This window comes from Cryptomeria japonica, chromosome 9 (genome assembly GCF_030272615.1).
Source record: "Cryptomeria japonica chromosome 9, Sugi_1.0, whole genome shotgun sequence".
NCBI lineage: Eukaryota > Viridiplantae > Streptophyta > Pinopsida > Cupressales > Cupressaceae > Cryptomeria > Cryptomeria japonica.
In genome coordinates, this window is record NC_081413.1 from 101,194,969 (window position 1) to 101,216,484 (window position 21,516).

General features: G+C 38.7%; 1 protein-coding gene across 1 annotated transcript in view; it reads left to right on the plus strand.

The window, feature by feature from the left end:
- The first annotated feature begins 212 nt into the window (after positions 1 to 212).
- The window catches only part of LOC131062810 (putative lipase ROG1), a 62,289-nt gene continuing 40,985 nt past the window's right edge, over positions 213 to 21,516 (plus strand). The window contains exon 1 of the mRNA XM_057996556.2: positions 213 to 582. Within this exon, the coding sequence (XP_057852539.1) occupies positions 320 to 582 (263 nt within the window). The 5' untranslated portion in view covers positions 213 to 319. The remainder of the gene's footprint in view (positions 583 to 21,516) is intronic.

Below are 21,516 nucleotides of genomic sequence, written 5' to 3' on the forward strand. Positions count from 1 at the left end.
CAGTGTATCCGGTCAAAATCATATTTTCTAACCTACTTTTACAGCTTTCCAATCCGCGTGGCATAAATTGTCTTCTAGAACACTCACCACGTCAGCAAGCCAGCGGAAGGATTTGACGAGGACAAACATTTCTAGAATTTTCTGCCAAAATTTTCAAACGTGGGCCCCATTATCACAAAGCTAATAACAAAAGTGCTTTGCTTTGCAGTTCGGCCCAAGTGTCTTGAAAATCACTGAACATTTATTTCAGATCACGTAAAGATAAGATATATTTTTTTTTTTTTTTTAAGCAAAAAAGTTTGCTCTTTTTGCTTTTGTTATGGCCAGGAGGAGGTCCAAAAGAGCCGGATCAAAATCAGCGGATGGTCACTCTGTAAGCGGGTTTGGCTGCCTTTCATGTGTCCGGGGGCCTGACCTTGCAGAAAATCAAACTAATGGTATGGCTACGATCGTTTCCGAGAATAGCAATGGCGGGAAGGATATGTGGGATGCCTCTGCGGCCGACCGACGGGAACCGGAAGTCGGCGCTGGTGGAGAATTCCCCGATCATCTGGTTATCATGGTGAATGGCATCATTGGCAGGTTAGTTTTGGATTACATTACAGTCTCTTCTGTAATTTTATTTTGCTCGGGAAATCTGGAAAGATTATCTAAGTTTTATCAGTGAAATTTGTGTGGAACATTTCTTATGTTTTTTGGTTTGAATTTGTAGGGAATGTTTTCAGTGCAAATTGTCCGGAATGGTCCTTTATTTTTAGTTGGAAAAGTTTTGTTTATATTTTCGATTGAAGATTTCTGTTCTGCTCTTGGTAGTGGGTGCACTGATACAAATGATCTTCTTAGACTTAGAGCCAAGTACTGAATTCCCCAAGGATCCACCAGGGGTCTTGTGAATTCAAATGTGGGATACCGTAATCGATTTCTCTATCGTTTCAGTTAAATTCATTTGATTTTTTAAAGTCGTTACAGTTAAATCTATTTGGAAGTTTTCGCCTTTTGCTATTGTCATATTCTTTTGGAAAAACTCGGCATTTTTCAGCTCAATTTATTCTGAAAATTTCTCCTTTTTTTGGTTAAACTTGTATAAAGGTTTTGTTTATTTTTTCAGTTAAAGTTGTAGAGAATTTTTGTTAAATGTGTTGAATTTTCGTACGGCATCCATTTAGGCTTTGGGAATTTTTAAGAATGACTAAAGGATTCGGTTAAGGTTAAAGTGTTAACTAGCTTGGTATATTCATGGGACTTTTTATGCAAATATTCTCAAATGGACTAATTAGGGTATTATAAGAAAAAATTAAAGGTTTGGTTAAGGTTAAATTGTTAGGTAGCTTGGTAAATTCAGGGGAGAATTTAGTAAACTTTGCTCAAAATTGGAATAACTAAATGGTCCAAAATGTCGATCTTAAAAATTTCACACTGTTATACACGAAAATTACTTTTATTTTAAAGTATCAAGACTTGTGGAAGCATTAAACCATTACTGTCAATTTTATTTTAATGTTGAAAAAATATGAATGAGATGGTTAAACTTAACCCAGGATATGTTCAAGTTCTTAGAACATTGTTCTTTTATACTTACATTTTCATCAAAACATGTTGGGCTTATGGTATGGTATGCCTTTGCTATTGGTCATACTGGTAATTCCACTTCTAGGATGTCAGCTTTAAAAATTCACAAAACCGACTGTCGTAAAGGCTACTAAGTCTAGGGTCTGTTAGGCGAGTCACATCATGTGAAGAAGGATGACTAGATAAAGGACCCTGGATGCTTACGGAGCTAAGAAATTATGATTTGTATATCACTGTAGCTCTATTAGCAGATTGTTGTTCCTCAAGGAATTGCTTAAGGCACAGCTTCAGAAAATTGCAACTGGTTTGTTGTTACCAGGAATTTGATGGTACTTGTACCTTACCTGAGCCTATTCCATTTTGGCATTCTACAATCAGCATCAAACATGATGTTGACCATCTCAATGGGCTTTATTGGCTTGTTGATAATCAGATGTGTCCTGTGATGACTGTTTTTGTTGAGGTGCAGACTGATTTATTTAAAAACCTTTTCAGCTCGTGAACAACTTGTCATTTGTGGTGATTTTGTGTCTCAGGCTGAGGCCCTGATAAGATGTTAACTACAGTTTAAGTTTGGGGTTGAGCCATGGGCAGACAGACTTGAATAGTGGTCATTATATCGACTTTTTTGATATCACTGGATGAAGGCATTGGTGCTTTTTCCTTACTTTTAGATAGATGAAAGACATTGTTGCAAATTGGGTTATGCTTCTTGTTGAAGTTCTAGTTATGATTTTGATTACATTTGTTGGACTAGGTTTAACCCAACTCTTGATTAGCTTGTAAGGTCCATCTCAATAATGTCTTTCTAGCTACAAATTTTAATTTTTATCATGCCAAAATAAAAGATTGCACTTTGAGGTCTAAGGAACGGATAAAGAGTTTAATGAGATCTTATTGAGTCAACTTAGGAGCACTGACATAAGTTCTGACTCACACCGCTCTTTCCAGCATGTTGAAGGTCTTAGATGTCAATGCTGATAAGCTCGTGAGTTTGGAAAGTGATAAAGTTGTAACATACTTTCACCTTTGAGAAGATTAAAAGGGCCTGGGAGATTCTTTTGAAAATAGGGAAACTGATCAGTCATTTATTTTGTTATAACTAATTATTGGTTTATCTTTAAAACTGCGCATCCATCTTTCAGTAGTCAAACACAAATCAGAAAACTCAAAACAAAAAAAGTAAGGGTGTATATTATAGTGGTATCAGAACTGGTTTTCCTGTCAGCTTATGTTTCTTACGAGTGTAAGAAAGCAGAAATACATTATGAGAGAACATAGAAGAATTTGGTGGCAGTCCCTTCATTCTGTTCAGTTATTGTGTAGTTGTACATTACTTGATATCGAACTGGTTTCAGGTGTCATAGCAACAGCCTTTCTGTGTGACAAGTGCTTGTTCTCTGATGTCCTTGAGTCCCTTACATGTGAACCTTTCCCCGATCTGTTTGTAGGACTTGAAGTAGCCAGGGTGCCCCACCAAGGGAGTATCATGAACTGCCCACAGAATCTTTCCCTTCATCCTCGATTTTCATACAATGTAGACTCTTCTCTTATAAAGATTGAGTTCATTGCAAACTATGTACTTGTCATCCAACAATTTCCCTTAAACACATAAGCAACAAAATGCATTCTTGGCATAATCTGCTATGGTTTTATTCTTTGAATCTGCAGAGATATGAGACATGGAAAATAGATTTGGTCTTCTAGACAATTAATCAGCAACAACATTCTTCTTTCCTTTAACATACTCAATATCAAAGTCATAGGCTTGGAGTTTGCTTACCCACTTTTGTTGTCGCTCATTTCGAGTTTTTTGATTGAGGAAATATGTCAACTTTTTTGATCAGTTTTAACCACAAATTATTCACATACCAATTACTACTTGAACTTAACCAATGCATGCATGATAGCCAACATATCCTTATCATAGAATAATCGCCTTTCCACCTCTGCAAGTTTCCAACTCTTGAAAGCAATCTGGTGCTTATTTAACATGAGCATGACTCCAATTCTTTCTCTTGATGCATTGCATTCTAGTGTGAAAGGAAGGGTGAGATCGGGAATTCCTAACATAGGACATGAGCTTATTAAGGAAGTGTGAAATGTGCATTGTGCATCTTCAGTTCATGCGGAATCTTCCTTATTTGCAAGGTCAGTTAAAGGCGTGGCTAGCTGGTAGAAACCCTTAACAAAACACCTATAGTAGTTGCAAAGGCTGAAGAATACTTGCAACTGTGTCAAGGTACTTGGGGTAGGCCAATCCCAAATTGCTTTGATCTTCTTCATGTCCAACTACACTGCCTTTGGATTGATGATGTGACCTGGATACAAGATCTCTGCATAGAAAACTTACACTCTGACTCTTTGGCAAACAATGTTTGTGCTTCCAAAATTCCCAGTACTTCATCAAAGTGTTGTGAGTTCTCCTCCCATGTCATGTTATGTATCAAAATGTCATTAAAGAAGACAAGGATGATCTTTCTTATTTTCTTGTGGAAGATTTGATTCATGTAGTGGTTGTCAAACCAAATGGCATGACCAAGAACTCATAGTGCTTGTAGTGACATTGAAAATCTGTCTTGTGAATATCTAATGGTGGCTCAACCTAATATCTGTTTTGGAGAAATAGATTGCACCAGTTCTTGATAGCTTTCTTGTTTAGTGCCTTATAATCATATTTGTTCATCTATCAATTCATTGATCTGGGGAGTGGGATATCAGTTCATGATAGTTTTCTTGTTCAGTGACTTGTAGTCGATGCACGTCTGCATTGTTCCATCTTTCTTCTTCACTAAAACTATAGAGGAAGCAGAGGGACTTGAGTTGGGTTTGATGTGCCCTATTTCTAATACTTCCTTAATTGCCTTTTCAACTTCCTCCGTATATCTCCTAGGGTGGCAGTTGGGAGTAGTGATGACGAGATTAACACTCTCCAACTCAATGATGTGCTCAAAGCCTTTGTTTGGCGGTCTCCTTGTAGGAATGCTGCTGAATACTTTACTGTGCTTTTCCATTGATACTTTGCACATCCACATGATATACGTTCTTTCCTTCGGTGGGTTTTGTGATAGTCAGAAAACATTGAGCTGCCCATGCTGCTTGCCTATGGGGGAAAATCTTCTCCATTCTTTTAGCTAATACAATCGTTGGTGCTTTATTTGTCATTCCCCATAGTATCACTTCTTTTCCCTCTGACTAAAAATTTGGTTCCATGGTCTCAAAGTTTTGTGTAATCTCTCCTAATGAGTGTAGCCGTTGGTTCTCCTATGTTGACAACATCGAACTCATCCTTCATATCATATCTTCCTAGATTAAGATTCAACTAAGAGATCTTTCTATTGCATTGGATGGTGAAATTGTCGGCCAACATAACATTGAACCCTTCGAAGTCCTTTGTCTTGAGGCCCTTCTTGGTCACTTGTGTCAATGAGTACAACCATATTTGACCTCACAAAAGCCCGTGGATGTGAAAGGGGTTGTACCTTGGAGTTCTATAGAGCAGGGTAAGGGTTCCTCCTACCATGGCTCCTTCCTTTTATGGTTGGTCTTCCTTTTGTCCATTCTCCTGTTCAGGTTCTTCACTTTGTTGTTCGGTTTCCTTAGATCCTGATTCATCATTAGACCTTACCCCAATGAGATGGACTTGTTCTTTCCCAAGATATCTATGTCTACATGTGACCATGGCTCCTGTCAATTGAAACATAGCTTCTTCTTCCTTAACGCATTCCTTGCCTCAATGTCTAGTCTTGATAGGAAACTCTTGGTTTGCTATTTATTTTGTCAAAAGACTTCTTTGTAATGAAGGTTTTGGTTTGGAGTTTATTTGTTGGCATGGAAGTCTCTAGTGCCAAAGCTTGATTTCTTGCCTCTTGTAGGGTAGGCGCATCAAAAGCCCCTTGAGAGATTCAATTAACCCTTCAATTAATAGCATAGTCAATCTTCTCTTTGTGATGTTTGGCACTATTACTGACAGCTTCCAAAACTCTATTACATAGTTTCCCAATGAACCACACTATTTGAGCTGAGTCAAATCTTTGAAATAAACTTAGGATCCTTTCAATCAAACCTCTCAATCAAAAGTTTGCAGAATTCATCATATGAGCTGACGAATCTATGACCTTGAGTTATTAGGTTGTGGTACCACCAGTCATGTGCAGTAACCTCCAAATGTTAGGTGTCAAATTTGATTGCTTCATCTGGATTATTGGCTTGATGAATAGGAACATGTGTAGCTTTTGTACCCATGCACAAGCTGAGCATCTGTTAGATCCATCATAGGGAGAGTGTCAACTTCTCCAAAGCTTGCTGCACATATCTTTGAAAGGCTTGTGGCCTAGGCTCAGGTTTGTAATCATTTTGAGATTTCTTCATGTTAATGTATTTGGTAGGTGACATTTCACTTTGGATATTGTTAATATTAATGTTAACGTGTTCTGGATGACAAGCCCTAGTATCATCAAACAGTGAATTCTGGGCTTCTTGATCTGGAGCCTCCACATCCTTATTTAGAAAGGTAGGTTGGGTTGGTATTGGAGTTGAAACAAGAACAGTCCTTTCTGTGTAGCTGTGAGTGGGCACCCTCAAAAGCACTCGCTTCACTTGTTGATTAAATAGGTGTATTCATATCATTGCCTATCTCATGAAGCAACTGTGCCATCATATCAATCATCACATTAAACTTTTTTTCAACATGATCCTTGGGGTTGTTGTTTCTGTTCATTTTGTTCTCTTTTTTTGCCATATTGCTATGCTCTGCAATGGAATTGTAGGAAACGATTTAGTTTCTGAACTCTATATAGATCAACATTGTTTCTCGATCTTGTCAAGTGATATCTGGTTTCTCTGTCACTGTATTGCATAAAACCAAAACATGCAAAGCTGAACTCTGAACACACAGGTTGGCAACTTTGATACCACAACAATGTCTTGAGCCAAAACAATAATGCAAATCTGATTCTTAACCTTCTACAAACACTTATTATTTGCATAACACTATCAGGCCCTAGCTTTCAATCAGATCTTAGACAATTCAGATTGAAATTACTATTTATGCATCAATAATATCATTAGATTTCAAACAGCATATGACAAAATTAACTCTTGATATCTTTTTTTAAAATGAACAACAAACAATAGGTGTAATTTTGTAAATATCGATCTCTTTATTATTACAATACTGATTATATTATATTCAAACGGTTCTGTGATATCAGTAACTACAACAACAATTCATGCAAACAACAATGATGAATTGGGTCAATACAATGTGGTTGGAGCACAGAAATGGGAATTGCCCAAAATTGCCGATATTGGGCGATTTCCGAGTCGAGTCATGCTCGCCGAGTCCAGTGGGCAAAATCATATAATCTAGCATGTCCAATGAAGCTGAAATATAAATTTTGTATGAGATTGCCCTCCAAAATCACTAGGGTTTTCATCCTTGGATTCCCACACTTGAACACAAGTGCTCAAAACAGATTTTAAAAGGAATTTGTTAAAGTGTAGATCCTTATCCCAAATGGAAACATTTTCTCTCTTATATCATCCACAAACAAAATAGGTTGGCCAACCAAGCACACCTGCAACTTCAAATTTGAATAATGATCATGGGTGGGGAAGATTCCACTTTGAAAGTTATGGCGCCAAAAGCTAACTACTAGAAACAATACGACACATGCTAGGAAATTTCGAAGGAAACAGAAAAATAGGTGAATATATTGGGGATTGGGGATTGGCCATACCACAAGACTCAAACTACAGTTCATGGTGGGTGACAGATAGAAGGTATGATAGGATGGGGAAGTTTGACACTTCGACAGGAATAAGGGAAGAGCAGAGTTGGAAGAAAACTCAAGAAAGGAAAGCAAACAACAGATGGAAACAGTGAAGACGCAAGTACAAACCTAATATGTATAGACTTTGATTGGAAATGAGGTATGCCAATTTATCCAATTTCAGCACTTTATCATATCTCTTGGGATTTGAACTTGGGGCTATGTTTTTGAAGCCTTGTTTATCACTTCAGCTCAACTTATCCAACAACCATATTTAAAATCTATGTTACTAGTTTGGCCCCTTGGACCTATAATTTCAGGTCCGATCTCTTTTGGGTATGTATCCATTCAGGTCTGTTCTGTCCTGGATATGGATCTGTATTTGCTTCAACACAGATCCATGCATCACTCTACAAAATGATTGCGGGCCCATCTAAGACGAATGTGTCTCAAATTTCACCTTCATTTGCTCTTTACCATGATGCACCCATCACTTTTTTGATTTTTGATTTTGAATTTTGTTTTTTGGCCAAATTATTGGAGGGAAATTAAATTGTTTTGACAATTTGGATGTGAAGAACAAAGAACTACTGACTGCTGATTAGTTCTGGATAGGATACTTCAGGTACCTACTTTTAAAGTGTAGCAGATCCAAACACACAACACTAGCTGGAAGCGGTCCACTCTGGAAGTACACATAAGGTGCTGCTGGGAATGAGATGATAGCTTTTTTTTGGGCGTTTTTGATTTTTTTTTTTACTGATATATTGATTCTTTTTCTATTTATTACTAAATATGACATGTATTTCTATGGTGCTGGAAGCACTTACAATCAAAAGAGGGCTACCAAAAGCTAGAGCTAGTTCTTTAGATAATTAATGTTTATGTGAGTTAAATCAGTGGTTCCTTATTACTGAAACAATGTTCCACGTATCGAAAGTCAATTGAGCAGTACATTGCTAATGAAATTACATGGCCATTTAAAACATGTTATAAATGAGTTTATGAAAGGAACCAATAGCCAAAAGATTGAAAGCTCTTAAAACAAAAATATCTTAAAGTTCTAAATACAAAAACGTTAGAAACCATAAATTGATTGATAAGCCATCGACTTTTAAAAAGTATCTGCACTAGTATTGCTTGCATTGAATAAGCATACTTCCAAGTGAGCTGTTCTTAACTGTTTGACAGATTTATTCTCAATGACTAACAACTGGCTAGATCATATGATTTTTGCATATTTCAACTAGTGACCGATGAATAATGATGAATAGTAAGTACTCAATAGATACTGAGAGGGGGGGGGCGAATCAGTATAGACAAAAACTTCCTTAAACCACTTTGACTGCAAAGACTGAACTAACTGGTAAACAATATCACCGATCTAAAACAGGATACTACCGGTAAAACACAGTATGACTTTGAAAGACATAAACCGGTAACACTTAGATCTTCACCACACCTAATATCTCCTTTCCACTTCACCCATATGCATAAACAAGTAATACATCAGAAATATAAAGACCACTGGATCAGCATGCATTACCACTTAACAAAAAATACTAATCATCACATGACAAAGCATCACACATGACACACTGATTTTTCACGTGGAAACCCAACTGGGAAAAACCACAGTGGGGATGAATACCCACAAATTGTTCTTTGAACTCTTCTGAAGTCCGCTCTGTTAGGAGCCTACTCTGGTTAAGGACTTTACAATAGGTTCTGCTAGGAACTGATCCTGCTAGGGATCACCCGGTTAAGGGATGGCTAAATACCTGGTTAAAGGTTAGAACCCTGTTAAAGGTTACCTCGCAAGAGGATTTGAAGAACTCATTGATTTGAGTCACCCTGTTTAAGGATTTACACAAAGCCTGTTAAAGCTACCTAGTTAAGGGATTTTCCAATTGCTGAAATGGTTAGAAGTCAACAGGTAATACACTAATCTGATAACAACACTCAAAGCCAATGCAGATCCACTTTAGTTCCTTTGCTTCTGCAATCACACTCTGCAGGTATCAACACACTTCTCAGGTCTGGCAAGAATCAAGTATCTCTTCACTTGGATACACGCATAACATTTGCCAACAACTTCACAATGCAAATCATCATCGACCTTATAGGAAACAGATAGGTCGGTAGCATAAACTCTAAATTCTAAACATTTAGGTTATCAATATAGTCGGTCCAATCCCGACCGTTCAAACACATTGCATTGAATAAAACAGTCTTGAACAGATCTCAAGACTTTCTCCATCGTTCGTTCTTTGCCACTTCTGGAAGCTGATAACCCATCATGCGCTCTCCACCGTTTACTGAGACTTCACACATTCTCGAGGTAGATAGGATCAATCTTCTTCATGCAAGATCCTCAAGGAAATCCTTCACGCGCACAAGGCTGACGTGGCAACACGATCTGATCTCCATTTCAATGCTAACCCATCATAGGATGTTGTTGGTCGAATCACACGGACTTGAAATGCATCAACCGGAAACCCTAAAGCTGAGACTACCAACCGGTAGTCATATCAAATGAAACCCTGATACAAAACTTTGCACATACCGGTTCTCATTCCAACATACCGCTTCACCTTTTCACATATGCTGGTTCACATCATCAACATACTGCTTCACTTTTTCACATATATCGGTTCACATCATCATACCGGTTCTCTTGCCAGTTTGCTTGCCTCAATATACTTGTTCATACTACAACATATTGACATCAATGACAACATACAATATCATCACGTCATCAAGCTCTGCACATATGCCAACAGTGATGCCCTACTTATAATGCCCTTTTTTTGTGGTTCTTCTAATATACCTGTTATCACAAAAGTTTGCACCCTTGTTGAGCTATCAACTCAGCAACCTTGTGAAACATGGAAACGACCACGAAGTGTGGGACCTTGCGCGAGGGGGTTGAATCTCCGGAAAAGGCCGGCTTCCTTCTCAATCCAGGTGTAGGTGTTGAACCAACAACACTTCAAAACTTACTCCTAAGCCTATCCTAACAACTTGCAGAAGAAAAGGGAAGAGGGAAATGCTTAAAATAAAAGGAGGTGATGCACCAAGAAGAGATTGTTTCTCTCCCTACCCGAAATAACACAAAGAATCAACTGAAATACCCAGGAGATGCACAAACTTCAGTTGTATGAGTGACCCCAATGCATGTATGTGTTGTGCGTATCGCACACCCATCTCGTCTTGGATAGGGACCCCCAGTTCGTGCCTTTTTGTCCTTGTGGAAGAGGAAGGGGATATGAAGGGTCAAGTGCTGCTAAAACCAAATTCGGCCTCTAGGGCCATATTACGAACTTCAAACTCCCCAATTCTCGCAAAGTTGCCTAAATGTGAAGAAAGAGTTAAAGCCTGCAAAGACGTTGAAATGCCGATTTTCGCCAAATGAGGGCTAAAAGTTAAAAATATCAAAACTTTGAAAAAGGTCACAAACACCCGAAATTCGCCAACAATGGATAAATTGCGAAGGTTTTCAAAAGATCACAAACCCCCAAAATTCGCCAACAATGGATAAATTGCGAAGGTTTTCAAAAGATCATAAACCCCTGAAGTTTGCCATTCAAGAATCGCCTAGTTTCAAGAGGTTTGCAGATTTCTAAAATCGCAAAGTATAAGAGCTCGCAGTGGTTGCAAAAATCCCGAAATTCCGCAGTGATGGATAAAATGAATTTGTTTTAAACTTTGCAAAATGCTCTAAATCACCGAAGCTTGCTGAAGAAGGCGAAAGTGTCAAAAGTTGTGAAAGTTCACAAAAACCACCTAAACTCTGAAATTTGCTACAAGGGTGTAAAAGTCAAAGTTTAGAAAGTTTGCAAAATTGGTGAAATCCCTGATTTTCGCCAGCCAAGGGAGAATTGCAAGGAATTTATAAAGTTTACAAACCATGTCAAAATCCCGAAATATAGAAATCGCGGAAATATGAAAATTCCAATCAAGTGAAAATTGTCGAGGTTTTCATCCAAGGGTAAATCGTGACTTTTTTGAAAAAAACCTCTAACTCCCAAAGTTCACTATTTTCAACTTAGGGAAATCGCGAATAGGTTAGAGTTTGCAAAATACATAAATCGCCGAAGTTCGCAAACTAGGGAGAATGGCGAGAAGTTTAAAAAAAAAAAAGAGTTTACAAACCCTCCAAAATCGCCGAAGTTTAGCATCCATAAGGAAATCGCAGAATAAAGTTTGCAAAAGCTCTCAAAAATCCGAAGTTCATAACCTAGAAGAAAATCGCAATTTTATAAAGTTAAAAAAGAGACCTCATTCACCGAAATCGCGACTTGAGGGTAAATTGCGAAATATAAACCCTGCGAAAAGCTTTAAACACCCTATTTTTGGCAACATTGTAAAACGAAGAAGTTTGAAGGTTTGTTGAAGGAGAGCAAATCGCCCAAGTTCGACGCCTAAGGGTTAAACGCAAAAGTTAAAAGTCTGAAGAACCATCCAAAACCCCCATTTTTGCCGATTTTCGGGAGATAAAGGAAAACTTTTAAAAATAGAAAGGCGTTAAGTTACCAAGTTTGCAAAAACGCGTCTTGAGCCGAAGTTCGGCAAATAGAAGCGAAAGGTAAAATCGTTGAAACCAAGTTCACAAAGTGGCTTTTAGCCCGAAAATGCCAATGCAGAAAGGGGCGTTAAACTTAGATATTTTCAAAACCAACTTGTAGGCCGAAATTGAACAATAGGGCAAAATCACTTTTTCGCCAGTCAGCCAAGAAGCTTTAGTGGATTCAGATCGCCCAAACACCATAACGACCAAGGATCAGATTTCACGTTCGAAGAGAGAACGACATTTCAAGATACATCTCACAAAGAACTTCTCGGGCCAGACGACTTTAAAATTTAATATTTGTTAAGTTAAATTATTTAATTTTTCAAATTGATTTATTAAAATGAAATTGATCGTTTGCAGGTCGCAGGACGTCATCGCAGAAAACCAGGAGCCAACACTGAAAGCTGGAAAAGAAAAGGATGTAGGAACACGCTGCAAGAGCACGAGATCTGAACCGGGCATTGGGAAGTGTTCCGCTGGACGACAAGTTGAAGTTCACCACCAAAGACCGAAGAACACTCTGGATACTACAAAGCATGCGTTCTCAGGAAAAGCACACAGCTGGATTTAATTACTGAAGTTCAGTTTCTGTAAACTGAAATTGTTTTATTGAAAAAAACTGCCTATGGGTCCCGCGCAAGATATTTTTGTGGACAGTTATGTCCAATTACCGGATAGACTCAAAATAATGCCAAAATAGTTGTAGGTAGTTGAAATTATGGTTGGTTGGATAACTGAGAATTGATTGGGCATAGGTTGAAGTTGCTAGCTCTGGAAGGTAGATCAGGACCCTTGGATGCAGTCCATCCTAGCCTTCGATTCAATATTGTAAATTCTATAAAAGGTAGAGGCTTTTCTTTTAGAGTTAAAGATTTTTGTTAGATAGTCAGGCAGCTGGTTAGAATTTTGTAGTTAGATTTTAGAAGTTAGAATAGATTAGATTTTAAGCATAGCATAGAGATGCTGCAGAAATTGTTGTAATGGCAGTTGAAGCAAATATATGAACATTGAAATATGGTGTTTGTTGTCTTTGTTTTAGTCTGTTTTCATGGTTTCTTTCAGTTGGTTAATTTTAGAGTGCATGGATTTTAATGGTGAAGTGTGGAGGGGTATTTGATGCATTTCTGGTTCATACCATTGGGGGTTTGCTGATTGTAGGTCATTGTGCATGGTTAGTTTGAACCCAAACTGTGCTTAGTTCAACTGCAGGTGTTCGTCTTAGGCTGTGCCAGAATTGGGTGCCTAAAGCGAGTGTCTTTGCTCTGAAAATCCTTCATCCCTTGGAGCTTGCATCGTTTTTGTCTAGTTGTGAGGGTATCTCTGGCGAAACAAGAACTGGTTTATCGAAATCTGTCTACCCACTACATCAGCTGTTATCATCCTTGTTCTTAGGCTTCTTGAACCCTTCCCTTTTGATTTTATTTCGTAGTCTGAGAATCACAGCAGACTAGCTTGTTGCAAAACGTAAGTCCCCTTGTGCTCCCAGCAAATCACATCGACCGTTGAGCTATCCTACAGTCAAGACCTGATAATCGAAACCTTGAGGTCGTCCCCGTTGATCAAATTGAAACAGCATTAGGGATTTCCTTATCTCAAGAGAGGATAGGATACTCAATGAATACATCCTGTTCTGCGTTGGCCAGATGAGGTCGCAAGTTCAACGATTTTAGACATGTCAACAAAATTGGCGCTAGAAGGAGGGCCTTTGGAAGGTACCTTCCAACAAGTTGAGTCTAATTGACCTTTTAAATGCTATATTCGGGATATGCAAGATCCCTGTTAAACCAAAAAAGCCAAAAAATTAGAAAATCTGAAAATACAAAAAATATTTCTGAGTCAGTATGTTGAGTCAGCCATTTCATGAAGACTGTCTGCAGTCCGAAATTTTCCAAATCCAACAAGAGCTAAGTCTGTAGTTCTATCCAAGGCAGCTGTCCGAATTTGCATCTGCAACTCACTGCAAAATTCATGACACCACATCGCACAATGAACTGAATTGCTTGACATTTTTGTCAAGGGTTGAGCTCGCATTACAGGGGCAGATATTCTTTTGGGATGTCCCCAAACCAAAGGCGATCGTACAGCCGAATATCCCCAGTCCTCCGTCCAGCATCGAGGAATTTACAAGATTCAAGAATTTGATTGAGAACTAGTTTGGTCTTGATAAGGAATTACGCTTGGAGAGCGTGTTATCACCTTGGTGGTGCAGAATTCATTGCACCCCACACTTAGAATTCACTTGCTCACTATGCATGGAGGCAGTCAGTCAAGTTAAAGCCCAATTTGGACTGCTGGAAGATCTAGAGGAGAGCATCGCCAACAAAATGTGGATTGCCTACCTCGCTGCAGATGAATACAGAAGATCTCAAAATCAATACAGCACCACACCTTCTGACGATGTTAAGTTGGAGCTATCAAGTGCTGAGAAAGATGAACCAGTCAATCAGACCAAGGCAACAGATGAATTTGTTATCCTTGCAACTGATGAGGACAGTGTTCAAGAGGACAATCAAGGGAGCTTTGTGGATCAGCCACAGGTTGAAGAGCAGTTTGCATCAGCCCCACCAATGGAGGATGCAGTCCAGGAGTCTGTTGGGGACGTGTTTGAGGACCAATCAATCAAAGAGTCCCTGCTGTTTGAGGAAGTACTGATAGAAGTGCATAAGGCCGCATTGTTCATACAACCCAAGGATTCACTGACAGATGATGCGCCTCTCTTTCCTGAGTTCGAGTTCGGTTTCAAGACTGATTTTCAGCTTGCGCAACCTAATGTGGAATGTGATGCTGATTTGCATACACTAGACGCTATCGGGATGCTGCACCACCAATGGCAACCTCCTGATACAGTTGTTGAAGCCTTCCTGCCGCACAACCCACCGTACAATACTCTGCATGACTCAGAAACTTGCCAGGTTGTTTCTTTCCCTCCTGCTGTTAATTCTGAATTTTTTTCGTTTAATTTTGAATATTCTGGGAAAACAACCTGTAAATACTAAATGGATTAACCACGGACCTAATGAACTTCCTCAATTGATAATTTTGCCCGATGCCTTGGTTAAACCTGAGAGTGGCCAACTGAAAATTTTCTTTTCAGAATACAAAGACAAACAAGCCAAACTGAGAACTATTCCCGCTGCCCTGTTACTGCTGCACATACTGAAAAATCATCATGGATCGGGAACGCATGCATATAGTCCACCTTTTGTACAATTGGTCTCTTCTTGTACATAGTTAGTTTAGGTTTTTGTTCGTTTTCTATTTTAGTTTAGTTTCCCTGTTTTCTGCTTTTCCATAGTATAGGTGTCCTTTCGGAAGGGGTTGTCTTCTTGTCAGTTTTTGAAGGGGTTTGTTTTCTTTTCCCAGCACTGGTGTACGAAGTCGGAAAATTTTTCCGGCTCATTTCTTGGATGCCGACTTTGGTAGAGCACCTAATGGATGGTTGCCCTCGTAGTCAGTCCATTTTGGTTTAAGGCTTAGTCAGTCTAAAAATTTAGTTGCTTGCTGTGTCTTGTTGCCAACGTTGTGATCACTGCACTTTTAAACGCTTAAAATTGCTTAAGTTTGTCGTTTTATCAAAGGGAGGTAACTGTAGGTGAAAAAATCTGAAGCTCTGCTTCAGCGACCACTGTAACGCTCAATCCCACGTAGGCTTCATTGCTTACCAGCCAAGGTGAAAAGGTGAAAATAAAAGAGAAAAATCAAAAGAAAAGAAACTGAAAAGCAAAGAAATATCAATTTGCTTGGCTTTGGGAATGCAGACACCTTTGCCGATTTTCAACAAGAAAATTTATTGGAAACAAAGCAATCTCTGTGAGCTTACAGGCGATAACTCCGCCGGGGCTATAGACGCTTGCTGGCAGCGGGGCTATATCTAGGTTGCTTTTGGAGTTAGAGTCACTCTACGTAACTTGCATTAACTAAACAATGATATCTCAACCTTCTTTAAGCCAGAATTAATTTCACTGCACACACTTGATTTCTCAAGGTTGGTCATTTTTACTTCGAATCTGTCTTCTGTCATTTGGGTTGTTTTGTGGGGTATATACTGAAAAGATTCTGGGGTTCAATCCGGATAGTCATCCTTGAAATGTTCAGGAATATTTCCCAGTCGAGTCGCCATTTGTTTTGCGTATCGCACACCCATGCCCGTCTTGGACAGGGACCCCCAGTTTGTGCCTTTCTGTCCTTGCGGAAGAGGAAGGGGATATGAAGGGTCAAGTGCTGCTAAAACCAAATTCGGCCTTTAGGGCCATATTGCGAACTTCAAACTCCCCAATTCCCGCAAAGTCGCCTAAATGTGAAGAAAGAGTTAAAGCCTGCAAAGACGTTGAAATGCTGATTTTCGCCAAATGGGGGTTAAAAGTTAAAAATATCAAAACTTTGAAAAAGGTCACAAACCCTCGAAATTCGCCAATAATGGATAAATTGCGAAGGTTTTCAAAAGATCATAAACCCCCGAAGTTTGCCATTCAAGAATCGCCTAGTTTCAAGAGGTTTGCAAAATTCTAAAATCGCAAAGTATAAGAGCTCGCAGCGGTTGCAAAAATCCCGAAATTCGCCAGTGATGGATAAAATGATTTTTTTTTAAACTTTGCAAAATGCTCTAAATCGCCGAAGTTTGCTGAAGAAGGCGAAAGTGTCAAAAGTTGTGAAAGTTTGCAAAAACCACCTAAACTCTGAAATTCGCTACAAGGGCATAAAAGTCAAAGTTTAGAAAGTTTGCAAAATTGGTGAAATTCTCGATTTTCGCCAACCAAGGGAGAATTGCAAGGAATTTATAAAGTTTACAAACCATGTCAAAATCCCGAAATATAGAAATCGCGGAAATATGAAAATTCCAATCAAGTGAAAATCGCCGAGGTTTTAATCCAAGGGTAAATCACGATTGTTTTGGAAAAAGCCCTTAACTCTCGAAGTTAGCTATTTTCAACTTAGGGAAATCGCGAAAAGGTTAGAGTTTGCAAAATACATAAATTGCCGAAGTTCGCAAACTAGGGAGAATGGTGCGAAGTTTTAAAAAAAAGAGAGTTTACAAACCCTCCAAAATCGCCGAAGTTCGGCATCCATAAGGAAATCGCAGAATTAAGTTTGTAAAAGCTCTCAAAAACCTGAAGTTCATAACCTAGAAGAAAATCGCAATTTTATAAAGTTAAAAAAGAGAACTTATTCACCGAAATCGCGACCTGAGGGTAAATCGCGAAATATAAACCATATGAAAAGCTTTAAACACCCTATTTTCGGTGACAAAGTAAAACGAAGAAGTTTGAAGGTTTGTTGAAGGAGAGCAAATCACCCAAGTTTGACGCCTAAGGGTTAAACGCAGAAGTTAAAAGTCTGAAGAACCATCCAAAACCCCCATATTTGCCGATTTTCGAGAGATAAAGGAAAACTTTTAAAAATAGAAAGGCGTTACCAAGTTTGCAAAAATGCGTCTTGAGCCGAAGTTCGGCAAATAGAAGCGAAAGGTAAAATCGTTGAAACCAAGTTCGCAAAGTGACTTTTAGCCTGAAAATGCCAATGCAGAAAGGGGCGTTAAACTTAGATATTTTCAAAACCAACTTGTAGGCCGAAATTGAACAATATCGCAAAATCGCTTTTTCGCCAGTCAGCCAAGAAGCTTTAGTGGATTCAGATCGCCCAAACACCATCAAGACCAAGGATTAGATTTCATGTTCGAAGAGAGAACGACATTTCAAGATACATCTCACAAAGAACTTCTCGGGCTAGACGACATTAAAATTTAATATTTGTTAAGTTAAATTATTTAATTTTTCAAATTGATTTATTAAAATGAAATTGATCGTTTGCAGGTCGCAGGACGTCATCGCAGAAAACTAGGAGCCAGGCACTGAAAGATGGAAAAGAAAAGGATGTAGGAACGTGCTGCAAGAGCGCAAGATCTAAACTGGGCATTGGGAAGCGTGCCACTGGACGACAAGCTGAAGCTCACCACCAAAGACCGAAGAACACTCTGGATACTACAAAGCATGCGTTCTCAAGAAAAGCACACAATTGGATTTAATTCCAGAAGTTCAATTTCGGTAAACTGAAACTATTTTATTGAAAAAACTGCCTATGGGTCCCGCGCAATATATTTTTGTGGACAGTTATGTCCAACTACCAGATAGACTCAAAATAATGCCAAAACAGTTGTAGGTAGTTGAAATTATGGTTGGTTGGATAATTGAGAATTGATTGGGCATAGGTTAAAGCTGCCAGCTTCTGGAAGGCAGATTAGGACCCTTGGATGCAGTCCATCCTAGCCCTCGATTTAATATTGTAAATTCTATAAAAGACAGAGGCCTTTCTTTTAGAGTTAGAGATTTTTGTTAGATAGTCAGGTAGTTTGTTAGAATTTTGTAGTTAGATTTTAAAAGTTAGAATAGATTAGATTTTAAGCATAGCATAGAGATGCTGCAGAAATTGTTGTAATGGCAGCTGAAGCAAATATATGAACATTGAAATATGGTGTTTGTTGTCTTTGTTTTAGTCTGTTTGCATGGTTTCTTTCAGCTGGTTAATTTTAGAGTGTAGGGATTTTAATGGTGAAGTGTGGAGGGGTATTTGATGCATTTCTGGTTCATACCATTGGGGGTTTGCTGATTGTAGGTCACCGTGCATGGTTAGTTTGAACCCAAACTGTGCTTAGTTCAACTGCAAGTGTGCGTCTTAGGTTGCGCTAGAATTGGGTGCCTAAAGTGAGTGTCTCCGGTCTGAAAATCCTTCATCCCTTGGAACTTGCACCGTTTTTGTCTAGTTGTGAGGGTATTTTTGGCAAAACAAGAACTGGTTTATCGAAATTTATCTACCCACTACATCAGCTATTATCATCCTTGTCCTTAGGCTTCCTGAACCCTTCCCTTTTGATTTTATTTTGTAGTTTGAGAATCGCAGCGGACTAGCTTGTTGCAAAACTTAAGTCCCCTTGTGCTCCCAGCAAATCACATCGATCATTGAGCTATCCTGTAGTCAAGACCCGACAATCGAAACCTTGAGGTCATCCCCATTGATCAAATAGAAACAGCATTAGGGATTTCCTTATCTCAAGAGAGGATAGGATACTCGACGAATACATTCTATTCTGCTTTGGCTAGATGAAGTCGCAAGTTCAGCGATTTTAGACACGTCAACAGTATGGAGGTTAGAATTCGCTGAATGTCAAGAGGGGAGAAGGTTTCCCATAAGTCACACTCAAATAAATTAACACAGCATATATGAGAGAAGAGCCGCAAAACATACACCTATGATGAAGGTAAGGAAACATACACAGCATACATAAGTTGAAGAAAGGCAAGAACGGTGATTTCAATTCATTACATGGCCAATGGCCAAACTTACAGTTGCAAAAATGCAAGATAAATACAAGAGAAGTGAAAGAGCATAGAATAGCTCAAGGCAACAGGGAGAGAATCCTTTACAATGAGGTTTAACAACCTTTATATAGAAAATTGGTTACAAGAGTGATCATGACCCTTTTGCTTGTAGGGAAATGCCAGTCTGGGAGTGCAGGGAAGTGCATGCACTTGATTTTTTGTACATGCAAGCAACCTAGCCATACCCTAAAAATGCAACCCCGAGAAGGGTGGATTGACTGACCTTCCAAAGTGAGAGCATGCAAACATGACATAAGTTACCACAACAAGCATGGCCCTGTACTTCTCTCGATGGAAATCCTGCCAAAATCATTAAATACACCCCTGTGGCTCCACAAAAGAAGGTGCATAAGTCACAAAAGTTGTCGGAGCATTTAAAGCTTTGAGTGTTGATCGCGCCATTTGGAAGTGTTGCAAGCCGGAAAGAAGTCCGAGGACTTTGGAAACTCGGGTTCCCAAAGTGGGGAAGACAAGGAAGGAACTTCGTAACCTCTGTTAATTCATGATAGCTTCGGTAAGATAAATGATTGAATGAGAGATAAATGAAGTCTCTCATTCAATCATTTAAACACACATTTGTTAGTATAAACAAAAGGCCACGTTCAAGTAATGTCTTGATCGGTCATGACTGATCAAGGCATTGCTTGACCGTGTCCCATTTGTTATATACTTATATTGAGTGGCATTCGTGAGATAGCATATAGAAAAATAAATGCTCCTCTCACCTGCCATACAAAAGAAGATAGTCAGATTTATATTTTAATCAGTAATACATAGAACAAGATAATTTTAATTCTGATCCATAAATTTAACATGATATCAGAGCCAAGTTTCCTTCTATAAAGCCTAACTGCCTGAAGGAAGATCTGATTAAGATCAGATTGATATCTCCTTGAAAGTTTGTATTTTAAAATGACGAATGGAATCAGATTCGAAGACAGACTTGAAGGTGCCTCAAACTATGATTTATGGAAACTACAAATGATGTTGGTACTAAGGAAGAATGAGTTTAACACAATAATAGAGAATCCTTCTAAACCTGATGGAAAAGACGAACAGAGTCAGTGGGAAAAGAACAATATTAAAGCAATGGAGTTATTAGTAGATGGAGTAAAGAGTCATCTACTACCTATCATTACAAGGTTAGATTCTGCATATGACATGTTCAAAGCCTTGAAAGACATGTTTGAGATTAACAACACGAGCAGAATCCTCACACTTAAAAATCAACTTTCTAATATTAAAATGAGTAAAGAAGAGACTATCACTTCATATTTTATGAGGATAACAGAATTAAGGAACCAACTCTCATCAATTGGTCACATTTATGATAATAAGGAGCTAACTATGATAACTCTAAATGGGCTCCCTATCTCATGGGAAAACTTTAGACAAGGAGTTAGTGCTTGATCCAAAGTTCCCAAATTTGATAGACTAAAAGCTGAAGAAGAGTGTAACCTAATATCAAGAGGAATCATGAAACCCATTGATGAAGATGTTCAAGTTCTAGTCTCTAGTTTGAAAAGGAAAAAGGACGAAAAGACATATGGTAATTGATCATTCAAGAAGCCTAGAGACTCCTCTAAAGTACAATGTTTCAAATGTGACGAATATGGCCACATTGCAAGAACTTGTCCTCTCAAACTTAAACTACAAGTGTCCCTTGCTAAAGTCAGAAATTCAGACGTATGTTCAGAAAAATATGTTCTCTAGAAGAAACTCAAGATACCTTGTGATTGAGAGGGAGCTTACTAATAAAGATTGAGCACTTTTGAGGTAAAAATTGTAAATATTAATTATTTTATGGGCCCTGTGTAATCATAAGGAAGTGACGACTTCCAAATGATTTCCACTTGTATTTTTGAGGTTATTGGAAGGTGATGATCTTACAACAACTCAAGATTGTGGATAGAATCGCCAACGGAGGCAATCCACGTAAGAGCTTGTGGATAGAATCCCGACTGAGGCAATCCATGTGAGAGCTCATGGATAGAATTGCCGACTGAGGCAATCCACACGAGCTTGTGGATAGAATCGCCGACTGAGGCAATCCACACAAGAGCTTATGGATAGAATCACTGACAGAGGCAATCCACTCAAGAGTTTGTGAATAGAATCGCCGACAGAGGCAATTCACATCTTGAAACTATGGTCCCAAGATAAGCATCATACGATTTATGAATATTTCTCCCAATACCTTTTATCTTACCTAGCTAAGAGGGAGTGT